Source organism: Molothrus aeneus, chromosome 3 (assembly GCF_037042795.1).
Source record: "Molothrus aeneus isolate 106 chromosome 3, BPBGC_Maene_1.0, whole genome shotgun sequence".
Lineage (NCBI taxonomy): Eukaryota > Metazoa > Chordata > Aves > Passeriformes > Icteridae > Molothrus > Molothrus aeneus.
Window position 1 is genome coordinate 51361351 of NC_089648.1, and position 21061 is coordinate 51382411.

Below are 21061 nucleotides of genomic sequence, written 5' to 3' on the forward strand. Positions count from 1 at the left end.
GCACCGCGGGCGGTGCCTCCGCCCCCTTCCGCCGCCGCGGGGACCCGGGGCGGGCCAGGCTCGCAGGATGCTCCGGTCGCTCTGGAGTTTCCTTAAGCGGCACAAGAAGAAATGCCTGGTCCTTGGCACCTTCCTTGGCGGTGAGTGCCCGGTCGGGGGGCGGGGGCGATGATCCGGGGGAAAGGCGGTGCCGGCCCTGGGGCCTCCCCGCGGGGCTCCCGCCGGAGCGGCCCCCCGGAGCTGGCGCTGGGCCCCGCGGCCAGGCGGGCCCCACGCCGGCTGGAGGGGCTCTGGGGACGCCGGAGTGCTCCCGTCCGCCGCCCAGAGAGCCCGCAGGACTTTCTCCCGAGGCTGGGAGGGAACCTACGCGCCGTCACTTAAGCCCTAAGAGACGGGAAGGATCTCGGGTTGCCCAAGCGCTCTTACGGCGGGTGATGGCGTTACTTTGAAACAACATTGAAGCGCGCAAAGCGTGGGTGTCAATGGTGTTGTTTTTGGGATGGAGTGGACAACCTCCGCTTTTCATATGTGACTTGTGTGTTGAGGTGAATTGTCAAATATCACAGAATCAATTAGGTTGGAAAAAAGGTCAAGGAGTCCAGCCTTTGACTGAACACCACCTTGTCAGTTAGACTATGGCACTCAGTGACACATGCAGTTTTCCCTTAAACACCTCCAGGGACGGCGACTCCACCACCTCCCTGGGCAGCCCATTCCAATGTCTAATCCCCAATGGCATACCTGAACCTCCCCTGGCACACTGTGTGCTCTTGTTCTGTCACTTGTTACTTGGGAGAAGAGACCGACCCCACCTGGCTACAATTTCCTTTCAGGTATTTGTAGGCTCCCCCTGAGCCTACTTTTCTCCAGACTAAACACCCCCAACCAGCCACTCTTTACAGGACGTGTGCTGCAGACTCTTCACCAGCTTTGTTGCCCTTCTCTGGACAAATATAGATCAGTTGCAGACACAAAACTTTCACAGAGAGGATTTGTATTAATTATTCAAGCAATTTCTCCCTTAAGGCTCTTGTTGAACCTGTAGGGTGGTTATGGTCTAGTAAGCTCCACCTTCTGTTGAAGTTATTTTTGGTTTAAAAGATTTAAAAGAGCACATTGGATCTGTCTTTCTGTTTAACAGTGAAGTGCATAGCTGTGCAGCTGGAGATTAGATGCTCCTCAAAAGGCACAGCCATGTCTTTGTGCACTCAGTGTTCAGATGTTCTTATATCCAGTGTAAATGACACAGAACTGGAATTTGCCTGAACAGTTGAATGTTCTGAGGGCTACAGGGCTTTTGTAGTATATTTTGTCATATATTCAGGTGAAGTCCCCTGTGAAGGTGAACTGTATTTACTTCTGGCTTGCTGTGGTTCTTGTGTTGTCTGCATTCTTTCATCATTAATTCCTTCTGGGGTTTTCCAAAGAGTGCTAATTAATCCACGATAACAGGCTGGGTGATGGTTACTGCCGTACTGGTAAAACTGCTCCTCCGGTTCACCCTCTCACCTGCAGGTTTGGTGGCTCTGGGAGTGCAGAGCTGTCATGTTTACCACCACACTTGCAGCCCACTACGTTCAGTAAACAGATTTGGTTTCACACACCAGGAAGATGTTCTCCCTCCTTCAACTGTCTGTGTGAGAGTGGTGGAATAGTAAAAAATCACTTCTCCCAGTTTCAACAACTAAACATGGATCAGTTCCCAAGTGGGAAAGCAGGTGTCTGGGAACTTGGGGCTCTCATAGTCTGAAATCTTAAATTCCTCATGCATGAACAGCCTTCTGCCAGCCTGCAAACCGACCTAGCATAACTGAGTTTGCAGTTTTTTCCTTATCATTGGTGTTGTTTATATACAACTCAGTGTCCCTTTCACTAAAATGCTACTGACTGAAGTGTGCTTAAACTAATAATTATGGCCTAAATTAATGTAAACTATGCTATCATTTTCTGCAGCATGGCTCAATTATCTGTTTCTTCAGGCCATGTAGTATTTGAGGACTGTAGAGAATTGCTTTTTATGCATTTGAGACAAGTAAATCTGGGCTTCCACAAGCAGGTGAACATCATTAGCTGCCACCAGCAGCAGCTTTGCACCGTGGTGTTTTAAGGCAGGCAGGGAGATGGAGCGAATTACTGCAGAGTGCTGCTTTATAGCTGTTCAGCAGCTGAATCTTGAGTGCTTTGGTCATCTTCGTAGGTATGGATCAGATCTTAAAAAAAGCCCACAAGCTACAGCAATGCCACCACCAGTGAATCAGAACTCTGAGATCCGTGGTGGACTCTCCAAAAAATACTGCTGAATCTTGAAAGATGGAATGCAACCTCACATACTGCTTTTAAACAAAGACAGAATATTTGGAAGTGGCTGAATGATTTCAGGAAGTATCCAAATCTGCTGACTTAATTGCAGAGCCTGGAATCTACATTGCTGTGGTGTTTTTTTAAGAGCTACAGGTGCATATTCTGGGAAAGAGGGTATAACAAGGAAAATAGGACATCACAAAATTTAGTGATTTTAAGTCCTTAACTGGCACATGGTCAGAGATTAATGTGGATATTTAATGATCCATTAGACGGTACAGAAGAGTTTCTACATTATTACTGATACAGTATTGTATCAGTGTTGTGTTACTGAATTACTGCACCGAAATCAGAGTTGATCGGTAGCTTTTTCTCTCTTTACTGAAGTGTATTCCATGTGTGTTATCAGTGGCTGTCATTCTTCGCGCAATTGCTTTCAATCCCAACACTACAACAGATTTTACTGCTTATGAAGATACAAATCTCATTAAATAAGGGCTCAAATTGAGGGAAAAAGCAACTGAAAAATATGTGTAACTCCCCCTTAACCACAAGTGTGGTTGAGAAGGCCTCACCTTAACAAAGACCCTGTACAAACCCTTTCTTTAGAAGTTTTTTTCTTTGACAATATAAAATACATTGCATACTGAAAAGACTTAAATCTCTTCTAGCAAGCAAAATCTAGTGATCTGTGATCTAACCCACTAGAAATATGGAAAGTAGAGAGAGAGAGAGCATGATGGAGCTGCAAGGACAAATTAGGTTCAGGTCTTTATTGGATAGTTTGATTAAAGTAGTTTTTATCTTGGTGCTCAGCATTCAAGGTAGATTTCAGTAGATATTGCAAAACGATTCACCATTGAAATTCTGTTGCTACAGTGGAAGAACAAGCTCAGGGTGTGTCTGGAATGTATGGTTCTGATTTCAGTGGTGCATTAATTAGTGCTGAATTTAATCTGTTGCAACCTTTGGCCTGCAGAAAAAGCATTTCAATTCAGAAATCTCTCTGCTTAGCAGAGAAAGTTGGCTTGGTTTGTGAGTAAGCACAGGGGCATTAAATATGTTCTGGTGAAACTCAGTCTTACCAAGAGAATAAGGCTTTAGTGCCTGCATGTTTTAAAGATGGTTCCATAACAGGACAATTATATGTCCCTTGATGCATGTCTTGCTTGAACATAAGGATAAACCACAACTTATGGAGCTGTTTATGTCCTGGAAGGATGGAGGCTTCTGTGTGTCAGCACAATTTCTACATAATAAAATTCTTAAAACTGAGATTTTTCCCTTTTTTTTCTTTTTTTTTCTTTTTTTTTCCCTGAGGTAAGTATGGCAGTGAGGGCAAAATTAGGGTTGTAAAAGAGGTTTCCTGAAAAATTGATGCCTCCTTATTACCCATCCCATTCTTCTGCTCAGCCCTCCATTCCACCTGTGAAGAAGGGAAAGGGCTGAGGGAGAGAGAAGCCATAACTTATGTGGTGTGAGAAATCCCCTACCTCTCAGAGGCCGCTAGAGTGAACATGTAAGAGCCTGCAGACTTTGTAAACTTCTTGCATTGCTTACATTTAGGTGGGAAGAGACTCTACAGTGCTACAGCCAAAGAGGGATATGGAGACAAATCAGAGCATATTTGTCTCAAATCAAAGTGTTGCTTCCAGAGGATATAGGTGCTATAGACCCCAGGGTGCTTCCCAGCTGGCAGCTAAAGCACCACAGAGCCACTCACACACACCCCTTCTCCAGTGGAATGAGGGAGAGAATAAGGCCTGACCCATGCTCAGCTGTCCCTGAACATGCTCCCCCCCTTCCCCTGTATTCCCCTAATTTTACTGCTCTGATGACATCCTATGATATGACATGTCCCTTTGACCTTGTGGGATCAGCTGTGCTGGCTGTGTCTCCTCCCAGCTCCTTCTGACCCCCAGCCTCCTTGCTGGTGGGGTGGTGGGATAGGCAGCAAAGGCCTTGGCTTTGTGTAAGCCCTGTTCAGCAACTCCAAAACATCTCTCTACTACCAGCACTGTTCCCAGCTGTTGTGAAGAAAATTAACTCCATCCCAGCCAAATCCAGCACAGACAACCAGTGCACATGTAAATATGTTTCAGTTCCTAGATCAGTTGTAAAACAGTATCAGTTGTAGTTTGAGATCCTTACTGAGGTTCCTGTTCTTGAAGGATCTGACTTCAGGTGATGTGTTTTTTTATCACTCATCTGTTTCTGAACCCTCCAAATCAGATGTGTTGGGACTGTAGTATTTTCTGTAGTTCATATTTTGGTGAAGATAGAAAAAAGTTTCTGTAGGAATTATCTCCTGCACAGCCTCACTATTTCTGAATTTTCTTAATTCCTGGTTTTGTGTGTTACATATGGGAAGATTCAGCGTGAAGTTCCATCTGTACAACAGTTTAGCTCGTTAGACATGAATAAATCTTGCTGCTGCAGCTTTTTGCAGACCTCCTATCCTATACTGAGCGGCAAAACTAAGTTATATTAGTTATTATAAAAAGCTTATATTGGCTTTGCATGTTTATAACAAGGGACTTCCAAAATGTCAGCTTAGTTTTTTACAGATTTGTTAGCTGACTTGACATCATGGCAGTTTTTGGATGTGGCTTTCTCAGGTCCTGCTTCCAACTTCACATGATGATTTTATGCGATGCATTCATTCTGGACTTAGAGTCTGAATTATTGTCAAGTCCTCTGAATTAATGCAACATATTAATATAGATACACATGGTTGTCCTGAAGAAAACTGCAAACACCCCTGCAAGCCAACCCCCCCGGGTGGCAGCTCCTTGAAATGTCTCATAAGCCAGAGACTTGCAGAGGCTCCACTGCTGTTCTCAGAGAATGAGTGCAGTGGGCAGAAGTTCATTGTCACAGCTGAGACTCGAGTTTCTCAAGTGACTGCTGTGTCCTCCAGACCACTTGGAGGTACTTACAAGCCCTGCAGCTGCTAACAGAGAGAGTCTGCTGCTGGCAGCCATACCTCAAGCTTACTGCTGTTTGCTGGGTTTGCTTAAGGTGGGTGAGTGGGAGGGTGGTGCTCAGCAGCTTTTCCTTTGGTTAACTTCTAATGCATCACTCTCCAGAGAAGAGGATAATCCTGGATCAAGCAACATCTGTTAACAGTGGGTCAAAGTTAATACTTTAGTACAGGGAAGGGAGGGAGAAACAATATTGTATTGTTGTGTTGTATTGTGTAAACGATGTGTTGCATTGTTTTGGACAAGTGTTTTTTTTCTGGAGACTCCTTGTTAAACCTGGGTGAGAGCTACTGCAGCTTTGTACCCTCCCAGGCCACAGCAGCTCTGAGTACAGAGTGGGCACACAGCCCTAACAAGCCGGTGTTAAGCAATTCGCTGCTGTCTCAATCTCAAAGCTGCTGCTCCTGTGCATCCCTCCAGGGCACACACATGATTCTTGAACTGATTGCATGTCTGCTATGACATTCATGCCTGTCTACATTCAGGAAGTCTTGTGCTTGTGTGTGTGAGTGGCTCTGTGGTGCTTTAGTTGCCAGCTGGGAAGCACCCTGGGGTCTATAGCACCTATATCCTCTGGAAGCAACACTTGATTTGAGATAAATAGGCTCTACTTATGACTTTTCTGCTACCTGAAGTTAAAAGGATTTCTTTTGGGGTCTAGGGAAAGTAAACAAAAGTAGTAATTTGGACAAATGACTATATGTTAATGTAATGTGAAAAATGTAGTGGGGTAAAATGATTGGGAAAATCTTGTGTTCAAGAATTGATCAGTAATGCTAAAAAATTGTTTCTATTTCAATATGTTAGCTGAAAAAAAATCAGTAACCTGACAGTTGTATTCCAAATAGATATCTTTGGCAGGAATTGGTGACATTTTAGATTAAAATAATCTTGATTGTGAAATCTCATTTTTGATTAACAATTAATTAGTGGAATTGCATTTTTTGTATATGGACCCATAATATTAAAGTTTGCATCTGATGAAGTGAATATTTCATGTGGCACATGGGCAGTCTGCCCAAAGGCTGAAGTGAGGGAGAGACTTACCCATTTCTATTTTATGAGGCTTTTGGGAAATGGAAGTGACTGTGCTTGTTCCAGACTGGTCTGGCTTGTAGTTGCCTGTGAGCAAACATAATGCCAGTGTAAATAGCTGGCTTTTCTTGCAACTATGGAGCACAAAGTTGACAAGGCTTTTCAAACACTGATTATAGTTTTGGGGAATATTTTGGAAGGTTTTAATAACCTAAAAAATGTAGCTGAATTCAAAACCTTGGGAAGTTTGGGTTTGTTTATGGGGCTTGTGTGTTTGGTTTTGGTTGGGTTTTTTTGGTCTGGTTTTTTTTTTTAGGTTTATAAAATTAGTTTTGAAATTTTCAGCTTTCAGCAACTGTTAGATGCCTCATTTGTTCCAATATTGGCTTCAAAATTGCACTTTGAAGAAAACTTTGTGTTTACAACTTTAGAAAGTACTTTGAAGAAAACAAAATTAAAAATACTCGATTTGTTACTTGCATTTCTTCTGTGTGCTGTTACTGACCTGGCAGATTTGGAGCTGGCTCTCTGTAGAGGAGCTTCAGTAATTAAAGTATTAGTCCACACAGACAGCAGATTATTAACCTGTACTATAGTCCTCTTTTGCATGGATTTGTTCCTCCCTTATCTCTGTGCCCCCTCCAAATCTTTCATGAGAGAACACTGGTTACACACTCGAGCAGGAACCTGCTGCTGCCAGTGCATACAGGAGGCAGCAGATGAGCCTGACACATGGTAGGTGCTGTAAGAAGGCCTGGGTGGAGGGGGAGCAATTAATGGAAAGCAGCTTACAGTGGGCAGAGGTGCTGAGGATAAGCCTAGAAGGTGTAGTGGCATCTTGAGGAATGGCTTAGGAAAGGGGGCAGAGATGAGGCAAGGTGGGAAGAGGGCTGTGGGCAGCCTGGCTAGGTATCTGAACCCCTGGTGGTGTGGGACAAGCAGCTGGGGGAATCTTCACAGGGGTGGATGTTGGAAGAGATGAAAATGCAAAACAAAGATTTTTGATGTGTCTTAATGGAAATGACGATTCATAGTGAGAGTGATGAGGGATGGTCAGACTCTCAAGAGAAGAGTGTGGCTGGAAAGTAGGAATGGACTGTGCCTGTGTGAACAGGCACAATCAAGCCCCATTGGAACTAAGGTTCTTCCTACAGAAGTTTCAGGACCAAATGAAGGAAGTGTTGATCTATAACATTTTTCTCATATGTGATCTTTAGTACTTGAATTTTATTTCTAATTTCTACTAATTTTAGAAATACATATTTTTAAAATTTTTAATTTTCATCCATCTCTAGACCTATGCATTTCTGTTTGTTTTCTCTCTTTTTTTTCTTACCCTACATTGCTTCTCTATTTTGTTTCAGTCTCTTCAGTGCTAGTCATTCACATTGCAGTAGTAGCAAAAATGTCTTCTATGAATGGCAAGATACCTCTTCTCAGGAAAGTTTCTTCTCCTGATTCAAGTCATAATCCCTGACATTTTAATTAATTTTGAAAACATTCTTTCTGAGTACTGCTTTGCCAATAATTATTAAAATACTCAAGACACCCATATCGAAAAAAAACCCCAAACCACTATATACCCTTATGCTTTAAAAACAAATAGAGGTTAAAGGATCTTTCTCACTTTTTAAAAGCATCTTCTAATATGGCTATTTCTCTGTAGGAGTCTATTTACTGGGAAAATATGGGCAGAAGAAAATCAGAGAAATCCAAGAGCGAGAGGCGGCTGAGTACATTGCCCAGGCACGAAGGCAGTACCATTTTGAGAGTAATCAGAGGACATGCAATATGACAGGTAAGGAAAAGAAATAGCTACTGATTTAGATAAGGGGAGGTATTTGGGGATTTATGCTACAGATTGTCAGGATGGAAGAGCAGTAAGAAATGTAGGTAAATTCAAAATCTTAATTAAATACTGGTACAAAATAGAGTTGTTTTGCAGATAAAGAGAATCTGAAGAGTAGAGGACTAAAGGGAATTTAAAGGGCATCTTAACCCTTACCATCAATAAATCTACAAGTATACATGCAGGTTACAATTTTTTGGACCAGGACCCTTTTGCTTTAAACTGCATGTAGTAATGAGGTGTGAAACAGCATTTAGATTCAAACAATACTGAATTTACAGCGAGATTATGTTATTCATTATATCACGTCATTAGTAAGTTGCATGGAGAAGTTGGTAGGCAATTTTTAATAAGAAGCACATCAGCCATCAGAGTGTGAAGGTTCCTGACTAGCTGGAGAGCAAAAAGAAAAAGTACTTTTTCTTACAGCGCCAGTCTTAGGATTTTTGGAAAGGTGATGACAGAGAAGAATTTTAACAAATTCCTCATCACTGTAAAGACAGGCCATTCAAAACTATTTTTATTAAACAAATTAGGCAGTATTTTCTTATTCTGTCTAAATTTGTAATGGCTTCTTGGGTGGCTGTAAGTCCGACCTGTTTACCCAAACCAATTGGTATTTTATTTTCATCTTTTGCATTTTGTACTGCTGAGAGTGATCTTACTGCAAGGATTAGGTTTTTCTTTGCCCTTCTTTGTGCAAAATATCTTATGTTTGGCAGCATGCATTCCTGACAAGATTTTTCATACTTTGTTCTTAGTATTTATCATGTTTTCCATCTCCTGTTCCTGTCAAGTAACAGCAGATCAGACATTGTTCTGAAACTGAAAGATTTTTTTCCCACTAGCTTTCTCTCATTCATAACATACCTTTCTCCAGTTCTCTTGCTGGAAAAAACAAACCTCAGATCTTTTTCTTCTCACTGGGAGAAACGCAGCAGTGTAGGTTTTTGCCATATTTTCTTCTGGGGAGTTGGAGGCATGTATATGCAGGATGTGGATACACATCTGTAGCTGAGCCAGTAAAACCACGTGGTCACGTAAGGGCAGCATTGTGCCCCAGCTCCTGAGAGGCACACAGGTTATTGCCCTTCTGCATACTCCCTGGGCTTCCTATTTTGCTTCTCCTCACAGCTTTGCCTGTTGAGCAATGGGATGTGCATCCAAAGCAGCTATTGATTGTGAGCTGATGATGGGTTTATGATGGGGTTTTTTTGTTATTGTTGATGCTAACAGGTTTTGTTGTTTGGTTTTTTTTCCTTTTAATAACAGTACTGTCAATGCTTCCAACACTGAGGGATGCCTTAATGCATCAGTTAAACTCTGAGAGTCTCACATCTCTTCTTAAAAATAGGTAAGACTGTGTTAAATAGGTTGAACTTCACTTGTTTTGATGACAAGTTTTTTTCAATTTATATGATGTAGAGAGTATGCAGAATTTTGGTTTAGTGTCCCATTGAATCATTAGTCTAAAGGTGTTTTGAAATCACTATGTAAATATTTTGTCATGTTACATGTATTTTGATAGGTATGGCATTTTCCAAAAATTACAGGAAATAATACTTCCTTTAAGGTGCCGCAGTGAGAGCCATGTTTCTTCTTGAAATGGGTATAAAATAGGTAGATAAAAGTACTTGGCGGATCTAGTTCTCTCTTAAACAGAACAGAATATTATGATTGAGTATGACTGAGTTGTTGATGTTGTGTTTGTAAAAATGTTTATGTAATCTTACCAAGTTCAGACATGAGTAGTAGTGGAAAGTATCCTAGATGAGATTGCAAATGCATGTAAGTGATGAAAAGTGATTTTTTAAAATTTATTTTTGAAGTTGAACAAATAGGGACATGTCATACATTAAGAGAAATGCTTCCCTGTCAGAAAACACCTTGGAATTCCTTGCAACTGCAGGGACAAATAACCTGTTTTTAAATACATAAAGTACATAATAGCATATCTTAAACCCAAATTGCTTGGCATATGGCACAGAGTAAGAGTGTTATGTAGGCAATTAACCGCAGGATTTCTGACTCACTGTAGACTGTCTTTCTAGTTTACCTCCAGCTAGTTTATTTATACAGCTATAACTTCAGCTGTCCAGCATTTAATAGGTTACCTACTCAGTCACTGCTTTTTTCAGCCCAAAAACTTCCACAACAGAGCAGCCTGATTTAAAGGGGGAATTGCAGCTTGAATGATGTTTTTGTAATAAACTCTGGGTATTTGCAACTGTTACTGAATATTATTTACCCCAAACAGAAAGAAATTGGGAAAAGTTAATTTTAATGGAATAAATGTATTTATCATAATAGAAGTCTTATTCAATGAAAAAAACTAAACTGAGTGAACAAAAGAGCTTGTGGGTCACCAGATACGTCATCTGAACTGTGCAGCAAATAGTCTGCAACACTTTGTAATCCTTTGTTCAGTGGTGAAGACAAATAATACCTTAGTTTGTTCTCTGTAGCAAGCAATCTTATCAAGATACACCTCCTGTCTCTAAATTGTTTGACCAGTTGAAACAGCATAGGGGTACATTACTGCACCTCTGAGTTCCAACAATCCTACTGAAAATAGAGATAGGCTTTTTTGTTGTTATAGGTATGCACTTATGAAAACAAAAAAAAAATTTCATGCTTGCTACATGCAACATTCTGTAAGCATGGATGGCCGTTTAGAGTGGAATTTGTGTCTTAATACTTCTTATTTTACTAACACTGAGGAAGTTTTAACTGTATGCTTGAAAGTTTTGAACTAAAATGTAGGGAAGGGGTTGTGAAAGCACAAATAATGGAATCAGTCATCAAAGCTCACTCCACTTTGAAGTGATTCTTTGAAGAAGCTCTGCTATGCATGGAGGTATCGATTTCTTTGCTTTCCACTTCCATTTGAGATCAACCAAACAGCTCCACATCCTTGAGTGCTGTTGTTGACTATACAAAAGAGCAGACACAGAGATTTACCTTTCTTTCATGTCCCTGAAGATGTATAGTTTTCTCACATTATCTGTGTTGTGGCTTAACATGTTATGGATCTATGTTATCATATGTTACACATCATATTATGCCTTAGGTCATCTCCTTTAACTTAAAATCCACTGACTTCCTTAAGTTTGAGGTGGCCAGTGGTACACTGGGGGTGTAAGGAAGCTGAAGTTTTCAGACCTTCAGAGAAATTTTTGAAGAGGTATCAGCACCCAAGACCACAGATGTTCTTGCTTGATCTGTCCTCCTCTTTTTAAAGCCCAGTGATTGGATGAGATAAGGTGAAGGCCCTCCTTCTGCAGCCTTGCAGATGTTGCATATCTCCAACCTCTTAAACCTCTGGTTTCTGTTTGCATTGCCCTTTCCTTCCATAGTGAGAACGGCCTTCAAATAAATAATTATGAAGTAAAAGTTGAGTTTTGAGTAGCAGCTGAGTGCAAGTGTGGTTGGCTGATGATGTATTGGCTTCTCTATATCTCTTCATTCTGCATGAAGAACTTAGCCCTGATAAGTAGCTTTGAGTCCCATTATATGTTTTATGTATAGAAATACTATAGTATTTTTTACAAAGTTCTTCCTTTGTTTTGTTTCAGCAAAGCTTTAAGAACTTGCATAGAGTAGCTTGCAAAATGTGAATTGGTTATGTTTGCCATGGATCCATGTATCTCTTTCAGCTACTGTTTATTTAATCTGTCTCTTTAGTTTTCAGAGTTGTAGACTTAATAGTTTATTGTATCAGTTTATTTGCATTATTTGATAGTGGTGAACATAAAAATTTTATATATGTGAGTAATAGAATGTTCAAACTAATGCCAAAGTGCACATGTGGTGCCTGTAAAGAGAAATGATTTCTGGTGAGAAGTGCTGGGGTTTGGGTGGTTTTTTTTAATAAAGTGGGTTACTGTAAAGTATAGGTTAATTTGAACTCTTGGCTCTAAATATTTAATTGTTAATTCTGATCCTAAGAAATTACCAAATGTTTCCTTAAGTGACTTTTACAATATCTGTCCTCCACAATAGACATACAGTAGCCATTCTTTACTGACAGTGCTTAGCAGGTGAGAATGGTTGGTGAAAATTTTGGGTGGTTAGCTTGCTCTTATTGCTGCTACAGCTGCTGTGTTGCTAAGATTACCTCTGAAAGTAGTTATAAATAGGCAGTGTACTTCAGGCAGTTCAGGTGTATCTATGCAATCTACAGTCTTGCTTTGTTGACTGCAGAATATAAACTTCTAGGAACTGGTCAGGTCAAAAAAGTGAACACGCCTCTACGAAAGAAAAAAGATCAACATGTGTTGGTGTGGGTGGTGCAAGACTTCTTTTCCATGGATTGTTGTGATCTCTTTGGTTTTGATGATCATATATGAACTTAAAAGACATCAGGCAATGGTAAATCTTTCTTGCAAGAGAGTAGGACAATGAAATTCTGATCCTGCATTTATTACACACAGAAAGTCCTGCTGAACTGAATCAACATTAAATACAGAGAGTCAAGGGCCCAGAAAAGACCACTTTGTACCGTCAGTGGCTTTTTCTGACTGCATACTGTAGTGACTCAAAACTGATCTTGTAAGTGTGTAATTGACATCACTAATGCTACATAATTTATACATTAATGTTTGAATATCTTTTCTATGCCTTTATAGTGTGTTGTTTATACTGCTTTCTTGAACAAGGCCTTTCTTGAATGAGATATAGACCTGGGTATGATTTGAGTAATTATGGTAGCTAAATAAGTTTGCCTTAAAGCACTACTATGTCATTTTCCATACTTGTTAATTTCCAAGTAAATACAATTCTTAATATTTCCATTTATTTTTCCCATAGGCCAGCAAACAAGTTAGAAATCTGGGAGGATTTAAAGATAATAAGTAAGTGGAAATGAAAGATTACATCTGCATAATTATTTAGTGTAGATTTATAATCTCTTTCACACCATTTAAAATAAACTTTACACTGGGATGTTTCAGTAGATTTGAAGACAGTGTAACACACAGAGCAAACCCCTCTCTATCCCTGCACCCCCAAAGGCTTTTCATGAAGGAACTTTTCTTAGCTCCATGGTTAGAAGTTAGAAGTTCAGAGACCAAGATGAAGAATTCTATTGCCCTTCCTGTTACTCTACTCAATAAAATTTTGTGAGACCTTTCTGTGTCATTACAATAAAATGAAACTAGTTTCAGAAATTCTATGCTGAATGTAGTGGAAATTCAATCAGAAATGTAGGTTAGCCTTTACATGGCCAGCAGTTCCCTCTTTTTGAGCCTGTTAGAGAGAACCACTATAGCAGTGGTCATGAAGCCTTTGGATCATCTTATTTATTGGCTGATGGAAGCAGTGGAAGGGAAAAGAAAAGTAAACTCAGATAATTATGCAGTGAAATTCTACCATTGCTTCTTTGCTTCCTTTTGGTTGTCTTTCCTTTTCATAACACCTTCACAGATCCTACTTTTGATCTGACTCCTTTCTTCCCTTCTGTTCTTCCCTGCTTCTTCTACACACCCTCATTGCCTACTGGCTGGTAACTGATAGTCATTTTAATTTTCCTTCTTCAGATCTTAGCTGCTCCTGTCTTAGGTAACTCTTTTGACAAGCTGCAGGTTGTGTCTAAATTGCATGATGAGGGCTAATATATAAACTGTGTATTTCCTGGCCTAATAAAGAAAGATGATTTGACACTAAACATTTTGCTTCTGGAACAACTTGTGATTTTTATTTTCTCAGAAATAACTTTGTTAATGTTTTGTGTAACTTTGTGTAATGTGTAAAGTGATATTAATGTAGGACTTTAAATGGGACACTTTAGCTGTAGATCCAGCACATTAGACTCATGACTATCTTGGGTGTGTGTTGTGAAAACATGTGAAAACGAGTGAGAGAAATGTGAGTGCATATTTAAAAGTAATCAGCACTTCTGAGTCTTGGAGAGCACTCTCTGCCCTTGGCTCACCCGTATTTCCCAGCCCTGGCAGTCCCTCTGTTGTGTTCCCAAGGTTTCACCCGCAGCATTGTGGCTGTGTACAGCACCTGCATGCTGGTGGTTCTCCTGCGAGTGCAGCTGAACATCATCGGCGGTTACATCTACCTGGATAACGCCGCGCTCGGCAAGAACGCCACCGTAAGTGTCTTGCTTGGTTTCACACGTAGGACTTGCACTTCCTTGGAAGGGAAAGGATTATTTGGTGAGATGAGAAGGACGTAGCTTAGGACTACTGGAATGAAAACAAGGTGGGGTACGTGGGAGCATTACTGGCAGTGCAATATATTGATGTCCTTTAATAGCATCTAAATTTGGATGATGTGCTGATACTGTTGCTTACCAGAATACCAGCAATATTGGAGAATGCCTTTTGTCTGCATTTGTCTTGCCTAAAGAAGGCTGCTTTCTATCTAAACGCCAACATGAAATTATCTTTGCTTTTTTTTTGTGAAATGGTAATACTATGTGAAAGATTCAAGATATGTAAGCAAATGCATATAATAATATTAGGTCTTCCTAGTACATACATTAATTTCTCCACTTAAATTTTTCTGAGATTAAAGAAAAATGTTGTCTTTGAAATTTTGAATGTTTGGTTTCACTCCGAAAGATCATCTACATAAATGTCTGTTGGTGGGGTCAAGCAAGGTAGAAGAGCTGGTTTTTGTTGATATAGTGTATCACTGTTCAGTAAAAATGCATCCACTCCCACAGTAAGCAAGTACCCGTTGTAGAGAGTGGGACCTGCAAATTGCTGGGTGGCTCATCTAAAAATAATGGATACAAGCTCATTAGTTCTCATCTGCCCCCCTGTGATAGCTCCTGCTGAGAGTCAAGGAACAGCATGTCAATGCAGGATGGAGAAGAGCTTTCAGTAGGAAGGCCAGAGTTGACTGAGGTAGTGCTTCATTTTGTAAAACCTGAAAAAGCTGTTTTAGAAGGGCAGAATGAATTTGAACTAGAAACATTTCCTCTCTGTTAGTTTCTCATAGAGAAGTGAGTTGACAGGGCCAACTCTGAGGCATTCCATTGGGACTGACTGGAATCCTGTCTTGGTTTCTGAAAGCTTCTTTCTGTCAGATAAGCTTTTAATAGATTTCAGCATAAATAACTTACTCCACTAGATTTAATTTCTGGGGTGGTGGAGAGTCTAGTTTCACCTGCAATGTAGGTTTTTAAGAGAGTTTCCTTTAGGTGAATGAAAAGTGAAAGATTTTTCTGTGCCACTGAAGATGGAAGAGAAATCTGTATAGGTTTGAAGAAAAGAATGCCAGAAGACTTATGACACATACAGGGGTTGATGGGTAGGAAGAGTCAGTACAAAGTTGAAGAAAGTGGGGCAATCTGTTTGCTGAAGAGTATTACAAAGATTAAGGATATTATTTTTGAAATTATTTTTGCATTGTTCTCTACTGTTGGCATGTTACAGAACTGTTGGTTTTTTTTCCCCCACAGACACCACTAGCACCCCCTGAAGTCCAGCAGCAATATTTATCAAGCATTCAGCACCTTTTAGGAGATGGTATGCTGCTTATTAAGAGCTAACTACACTTATAAAATTCTGCTTTTTTTTGGGACTTGAACAAATCATTAGAATAATTTTTACTTTCTTACTTTTAGGACTGACTGAGTTAATAACTATTGTTAAACAAGCTGTGCATAAAGTTTTTGGAAGGTAAGAGCCTGCATTACTTTGTGGTAAGCTGTTAAGTTTTATTGTGATGACTGTTCCCAAAATAAAGAGCTTTATAAGAATTAGGGGGAAACAAAAGCAGGCATATTGACTTTTTCAAAACAATGTTTTTATTATAGCAGGCTGTGTCTGCCAGTGCAAACCCACGTAGCTGATTGGAAATTTGTTACTTGTGAACATGTTATTGGTAGAAAGAGAAAGCAGCATTACTAATTTTTCAATCAAAACCATAGTCTTTTTCCTTTCCAGTATTTCCCTTAAGCAGACCCTGTCTCTTCTGGAACTGGAACAGAAACTTAAAGATATCAGGGAAGTAGTGGAACATAAAGATTCGGATCAGATTGCATCTTATTCTCCCTTATGTCATTATCTGATGCCAGATGAAGAAAACCCTTTGGCTAGCCAGGTACTTGATTCAGTTCCTTTCACCTTTTTTCATTCTGCTTTTTTTTGGGGGAAGGAAGGGTGCATAACAGTCCTCTAGTGCACCATGGCATCTGTGTCTTTAATAAATGGCAAAGCCTCTTCCATCATAAATCAAATGTCCTTATCTCTTTAATCCAGGCACAGTTATATTTTCTTCAGATTTGATAGAAAACAAGTGTCACCCTCAGAATATCAGCTTTGTGCTCAGAAATGCAGCCCAGTTACTGCCTTTAGCCTGTGAAAGAAGCTGTGACACAGCTTAACTCAGGCCTAAGATAAATTGTGCCATCCACACTTGTCTACTGGCAATATTCATGGAGTGTTGGAGCATCTTGGCTGGTGCACAAGAGAATGGTGTGCTGGAGTCCTCTGGGCTGAAAAATGAACAGGAGTCAAGAGAAAAGTGTATCTAATCTCAGTTGCAGCATTAATTTCTTGAATTTTATGAAGGTGTTTGTCTCCATCCACACCACAGGCTGGAGAAAACTCATTCATTCTGCACTTGGTGTTACAGTGGTGTAATAAGGAAACCTGGGCTTCAGCATGTGGCTACATGCACTTATTGCTTTAACTTTATCTGATACGCAGGGATGATTTCAGTACTGAAGATCAGAATTGGAAAAATTACTTCCTCAAACAGTCTGGTATTTACTGCTAGTATTGTTTTTAGTTTAAAATCCTAGAGTGACCATTTTAAAACACAAATTATAAAGAATCTCATTTGCAACAATATTTTCTTTTATATTTGACTTAATTCCTGATACTCAACTTTCCTATTTCTGCTCTTACGGTTGCTGATGGCACTTGCTAATGGTGTCTGTCTTTGGTTTTTCTAGGCCTGTGGACTCACAGAAAGAGACATTGCTACAATTAAATTACTGAATGAAACTAGAGATATGCTAGAAAGGTATAGAGAAATATGCTGTATTCACATTAAACTCCTCCTCAAAACTATTGTTTATGTAAGACAATTACTTCCTTACAAAAAGCTGACAACTTTTCATTTGAGAAATGTGACCATTCTGCATTAAATTTTTCTATTTATCAGTTGTAGGCTGGGATTATTAAAATTTGTGAGCTCTGAAACTTTTAAAGAAATAATGCTGCCTTAATAAGATACCCAGAATGTCCTTGGCAATCAGACCTATTATCTCTTCCTTACCCACTCTGTAGTAATGTAGGAACAGAGGAGTACTTCTGTTCTGCTAAAGCAGGGTAAATTGAGAGTAATTTTATTGGATTTACTTGCTTTGATAAAGTGAACACCGGTTTTGGCTTATTGGAATTTATTTTTAATACACAGTTTTGAGGGTGGTTGTAGGTGTCCTTTTACCAGAGAGCTGGTAAAAGTGAGGCTCCTATAATAAACATAGGACATGAGGGAATTGAGACAAATGTCAAACTATTCTTACAGTTTGGCTGCTAGGGGTGTGGGGCACTTCAAGGTTAAGTCCCTTCTATGTTATTACAATAACAGTAAGAAATAGAAGTGAGGAAGGCTTCAGGTTTATCTGGGTTTTAGTAATCTTAGGGCAGAGTTCAGGTTGCTGAGAGAGCTGGTGTTTCATGAGGTGGCAATGCTAGTGGCATTTGTCTGGCTCACACATCACCTGTGAGGGGAGGCATACCTGTAGCACTGAACACTTGCAGGGCTTTTAGTTTGAAAAAAATTAAACCCAGGAATAATACCTTTTTTTCTGTTATTCTTTCTTTTCAGTCCAGACTTCAGTACAGTTTTGAGCACATGTTTAAATAGAGGATTCAGTCGGCTGCTGGACAATATGGCAGAATTTTTTAGACCTACTGAAAAGGACCTTTCTCAAAATAGCTCTGTAAATAGGTAAATATTTTCTTTTGTTGTGGCTCTCATGTCAGTAATCCTTTGGCTTCATAGCGAATTCCAAAAAGGCTCGTTCTTGATTTTCTTGCCTTCTTGGAGTTCTTGTGCTGGAAATATCATTCTGCTTCTTGCTCTTCAAGGATCACCGGGATCACAGGTAGGCAGGTAGTAGGATTCATGTTTCCTCCTGCCCATGAAATCACTAGAATTAGGTGACATTCTTTCCCACCATTACTTGCAGACCTAGAAGTAGAGATCAGATGACCTGTAGCCACTTCTTGCCCGAGCACGGTACAGGCAGGCTGCCTTTTGGGCTGGTGACTCCTGACAGATGTGCCCAGGGAGGCTGTGAGAAGGAGAGCCCTCCCTCCCTCCACTGCAGCCCATGAGCTCCAAGCACCCCAGCCTCCATCAGTTCCTGTGGCTCCCAAGGAAGGGGGGTGGGCATTGCCCTGATCTTCCAGTGACAGGGAGCCAAGCTGCCATGGAGCTTTAGGTTTTACTGGTATGCAGATAAAATGCAGTAACATGTAGGATTTTCAACATCCTCCTAGAAGAATGTTTAAAAATAGCTTTTAATCTGAAGCTAACTTGGGGTTTAAGCAGTGTGGTGAGAGCATTACAAATCCAAAAGCTGAGTTCCTTGAAATAATCTTTCTCAAATATTATAAATTAAAACCTGGAATGATAATTGGGTTTATGTATGTTTATTATAGTAACTTGGCTTTCAGAGAGTTGAGTTTTAATTTAAATATATACTATTTACATCACTTAAAATACCCCAAAGTCTGTAGTTTGGCTATCTGCCTAAGCCTGGTTTAGTTTGAAATAGCATGAAATTGTAGGCACTTCTATGACCTGTCTACTTACATACACATGCAAAGACTCTGACTAAACCATAATGCTCTTGCATGAGAAGCAAGTGTGAAACTGTAATAGGAACGTGGACTGGAATTGAATTCTTCTCTGTACTTCTCTGTACTTCTCTGTATTAAAGGAAAACCTTGTTATGGAGAAAAATCCTTTCATACGTACATTTTAGTTTGCAGTCTTTCAATTCTTACTTTTTAAGTGTAATTACTTAGAATTATATAATCACAGTCTAGTGGCTTCATCTGTGTCTGAGCAGGTCACTATTTTTTGTTCTTTCCTAGTCTTTCCAGTGTCAGTCTTCCTTTAGCCAAGATAATTCCAATAATAAATGGACAGATCCATTCAGTATGCAGTGAAACACCCAGTCACTTTGTTCAGGTAAGAATCTGTCTTTACAGTATCCCAAGTAAAATCTTGAAATTAATGTTGTTTATTTCTTTTTAATAATTGTTTAATTTCAGTGACTTTAAAAAATAAATTGAAAACAGTTGCCTTAACAAACTTTTTGTCAATTAATATCTTCCAAAAATACACTTTTTCTAAAACTTTCTTCTGCTGAACCATGCAGAAGCACAAACTTCTCGCCTTGGTTCTACTTGCAGGTCAGCTCCTAAACTTTTCTAAAGCAAGGAGTTTTGAGTTGTGCCTGTGGGAGTGCCAGGTGTTTTTCTTAAGAATTCTGTACTCAGTACAGGCAGAACAGTGGGGAATGTGTTTGATTAAGGAAGTTTATTTTATACATTTCTTCCAGGACCTGTTGATGATGGAACAAGTGAAAGATTTTGCTGCTAATGTTTATGAAGCTTTTAGTACCCCTCAGCAACTAGAGAAATGACCTGCACATTTGTACAAATGGATGGTGTATTTATAACAAATCCCTGGTGACTACTGATGGGACTTGGGCTAATTTTATAATGGTGTAGGAGTGGCAGACCAGCAGAAAGAGCACTCTGAGGAAAGTGGGAGTGAGCCCACATTTTCTTCTAACTGAATTATACTTCACCCATTAAAAATATTCTTGTTGAAAGAAACATGGTAAATGAAGACTTTTCTATTTAAAAAGTGGTTAAACTCTTCTGTAATTCATTGGATTATTTTTTATTGCATCTAAAAGGCATCTGGTGGCAGTATTACAGCAAGTTACTAAAAAACCCATTTTTTTGCCTGGGGTGTGTAAGTTTGGGGAAGAACTAATGATAGTGATCTAAGAATAGCACAGAGCAGCAGAATGAAGTAATGCTTTTTTCTTCTTCTTCCCCCAGATTTTTCTTTCTATAAAGTAAATCTTTTTCTCCTTAACTTTACAAATCTTGTTCCAAAGTCTCTCATTCTTCAGAAAGCCTTTGCCAATGGATGCATGTTCCCCTTGAACAAGCTGGGGGTCTGCTCTCTCTGTTACTTAATACTAAAGGAATGTGGTTTTTTAGACATACTCTTGTTTATGCTGTTCAAACAGCTACACTGTACACATTACCTTGTAAATATTTTATCTTAATTTGTATTAATTTTGAGCCCAATTGTCTGTATTGTAATAAAATATTTTAATGTACAATTTGTGTGTGTATTAACATTACTAGGGAAGAGAATAACCTGACTGGCCAATCAACTCAAAATCCTGGCAGAGTTGAAAGAATAAATTTAACTTATACAGTACTTAATTTGCACTCACAAACATTATTCAGGGAAAATAAATCTTCAGTCTCTACATTGAAACAGAAATAATTAATGCTTTTTGTTGTCCTTTATCTCCTCCTCTTTGCAAGTTTCACCTTGTATGTCTATCCCTACAAATCATGACACATGATGAGTTTGGAAATTTTTCAAGTTGGATGCAGTCTAGTCTCTGCTTAAAATGTTGTCTCTTTGCCAGAGTTGAAGATCCTTAGCAACTCCTGATTATTTCTCTTTTTCAAGAGTTAGGCACTGAAGTATATATTTTGTTTAATAGTCCACAGAAGGCACCCTGGTAACTGTGTATAAACAAAGGCTGTAAACAAGAGACAAGTTTTAGCCATGTAAAATCATACAAAATATCAAAAACCCAACCCTCTCCCAGTTCACCTGTGTCCCAATAATGGATGGAGTTACTCAAGAATAG

At 39.6% G+C, this 21061-nt stretch overlaps 1 protein-coding gene across 1 annotated transcript; it reads left to right on the plus strand.

The window, feature by feature from the left end:
- Positions 1-9: 9 nt before the first annotated feature.
- PEX3 (peroxisomal biogenesis factor 3) lies at positions 10-20515 on the plus strand. The gene is made up of 12 exons (XM_066546902.1): positions 10-140; positions 7987-8118; positions 9442-9523; positions 12979-13022; positions 14145-14269; positions 15587-15653; positions 15752-15806; positions 16074-16230; positions 17087-17157; positions 17968-18090; positions 19245-19341; positions 19715-20515. Exons 1-12 carry the CDS (start codon positions 68-70, stop codon positions 19796-19798), a joined length of 1110 nt encoding a protein of 369 aa, XP_066402999.1. The 5' UTR covers positions 10-67; the 3' UTR covers positions 19799-20515.
- Positions 20516-21061: the final 546 nt, after the last annotated feature.

What these genes read in the sequence shown, in the direction of transcription:
- PEX3 (XM_066546902.1), top strand. Translation starts at nt 68, where the DNA reads ATGCTCCGGTCGCTCTGGAGTTTCCTTAAGCGGCACAAGAAGAAATGC. An exon ending in ACTAGAGATATGCTAGAAAG is followed by an intron (nt 17,158 to 17,967) that starts GTATAGAGAAAT and finishes CTTTCTTTTCAG; the next exon opens with TCCAGACTTCAGTACAGTTT. An exon ending in CACCCAGTCACTTTGTTCAG is followed by an intron (nt 19,342 to 19,714) that starts GTAAGAATCTGT and finishes CATTTCTTCCAG; the next exon opens with GACCTGTTGATGATGGAACA.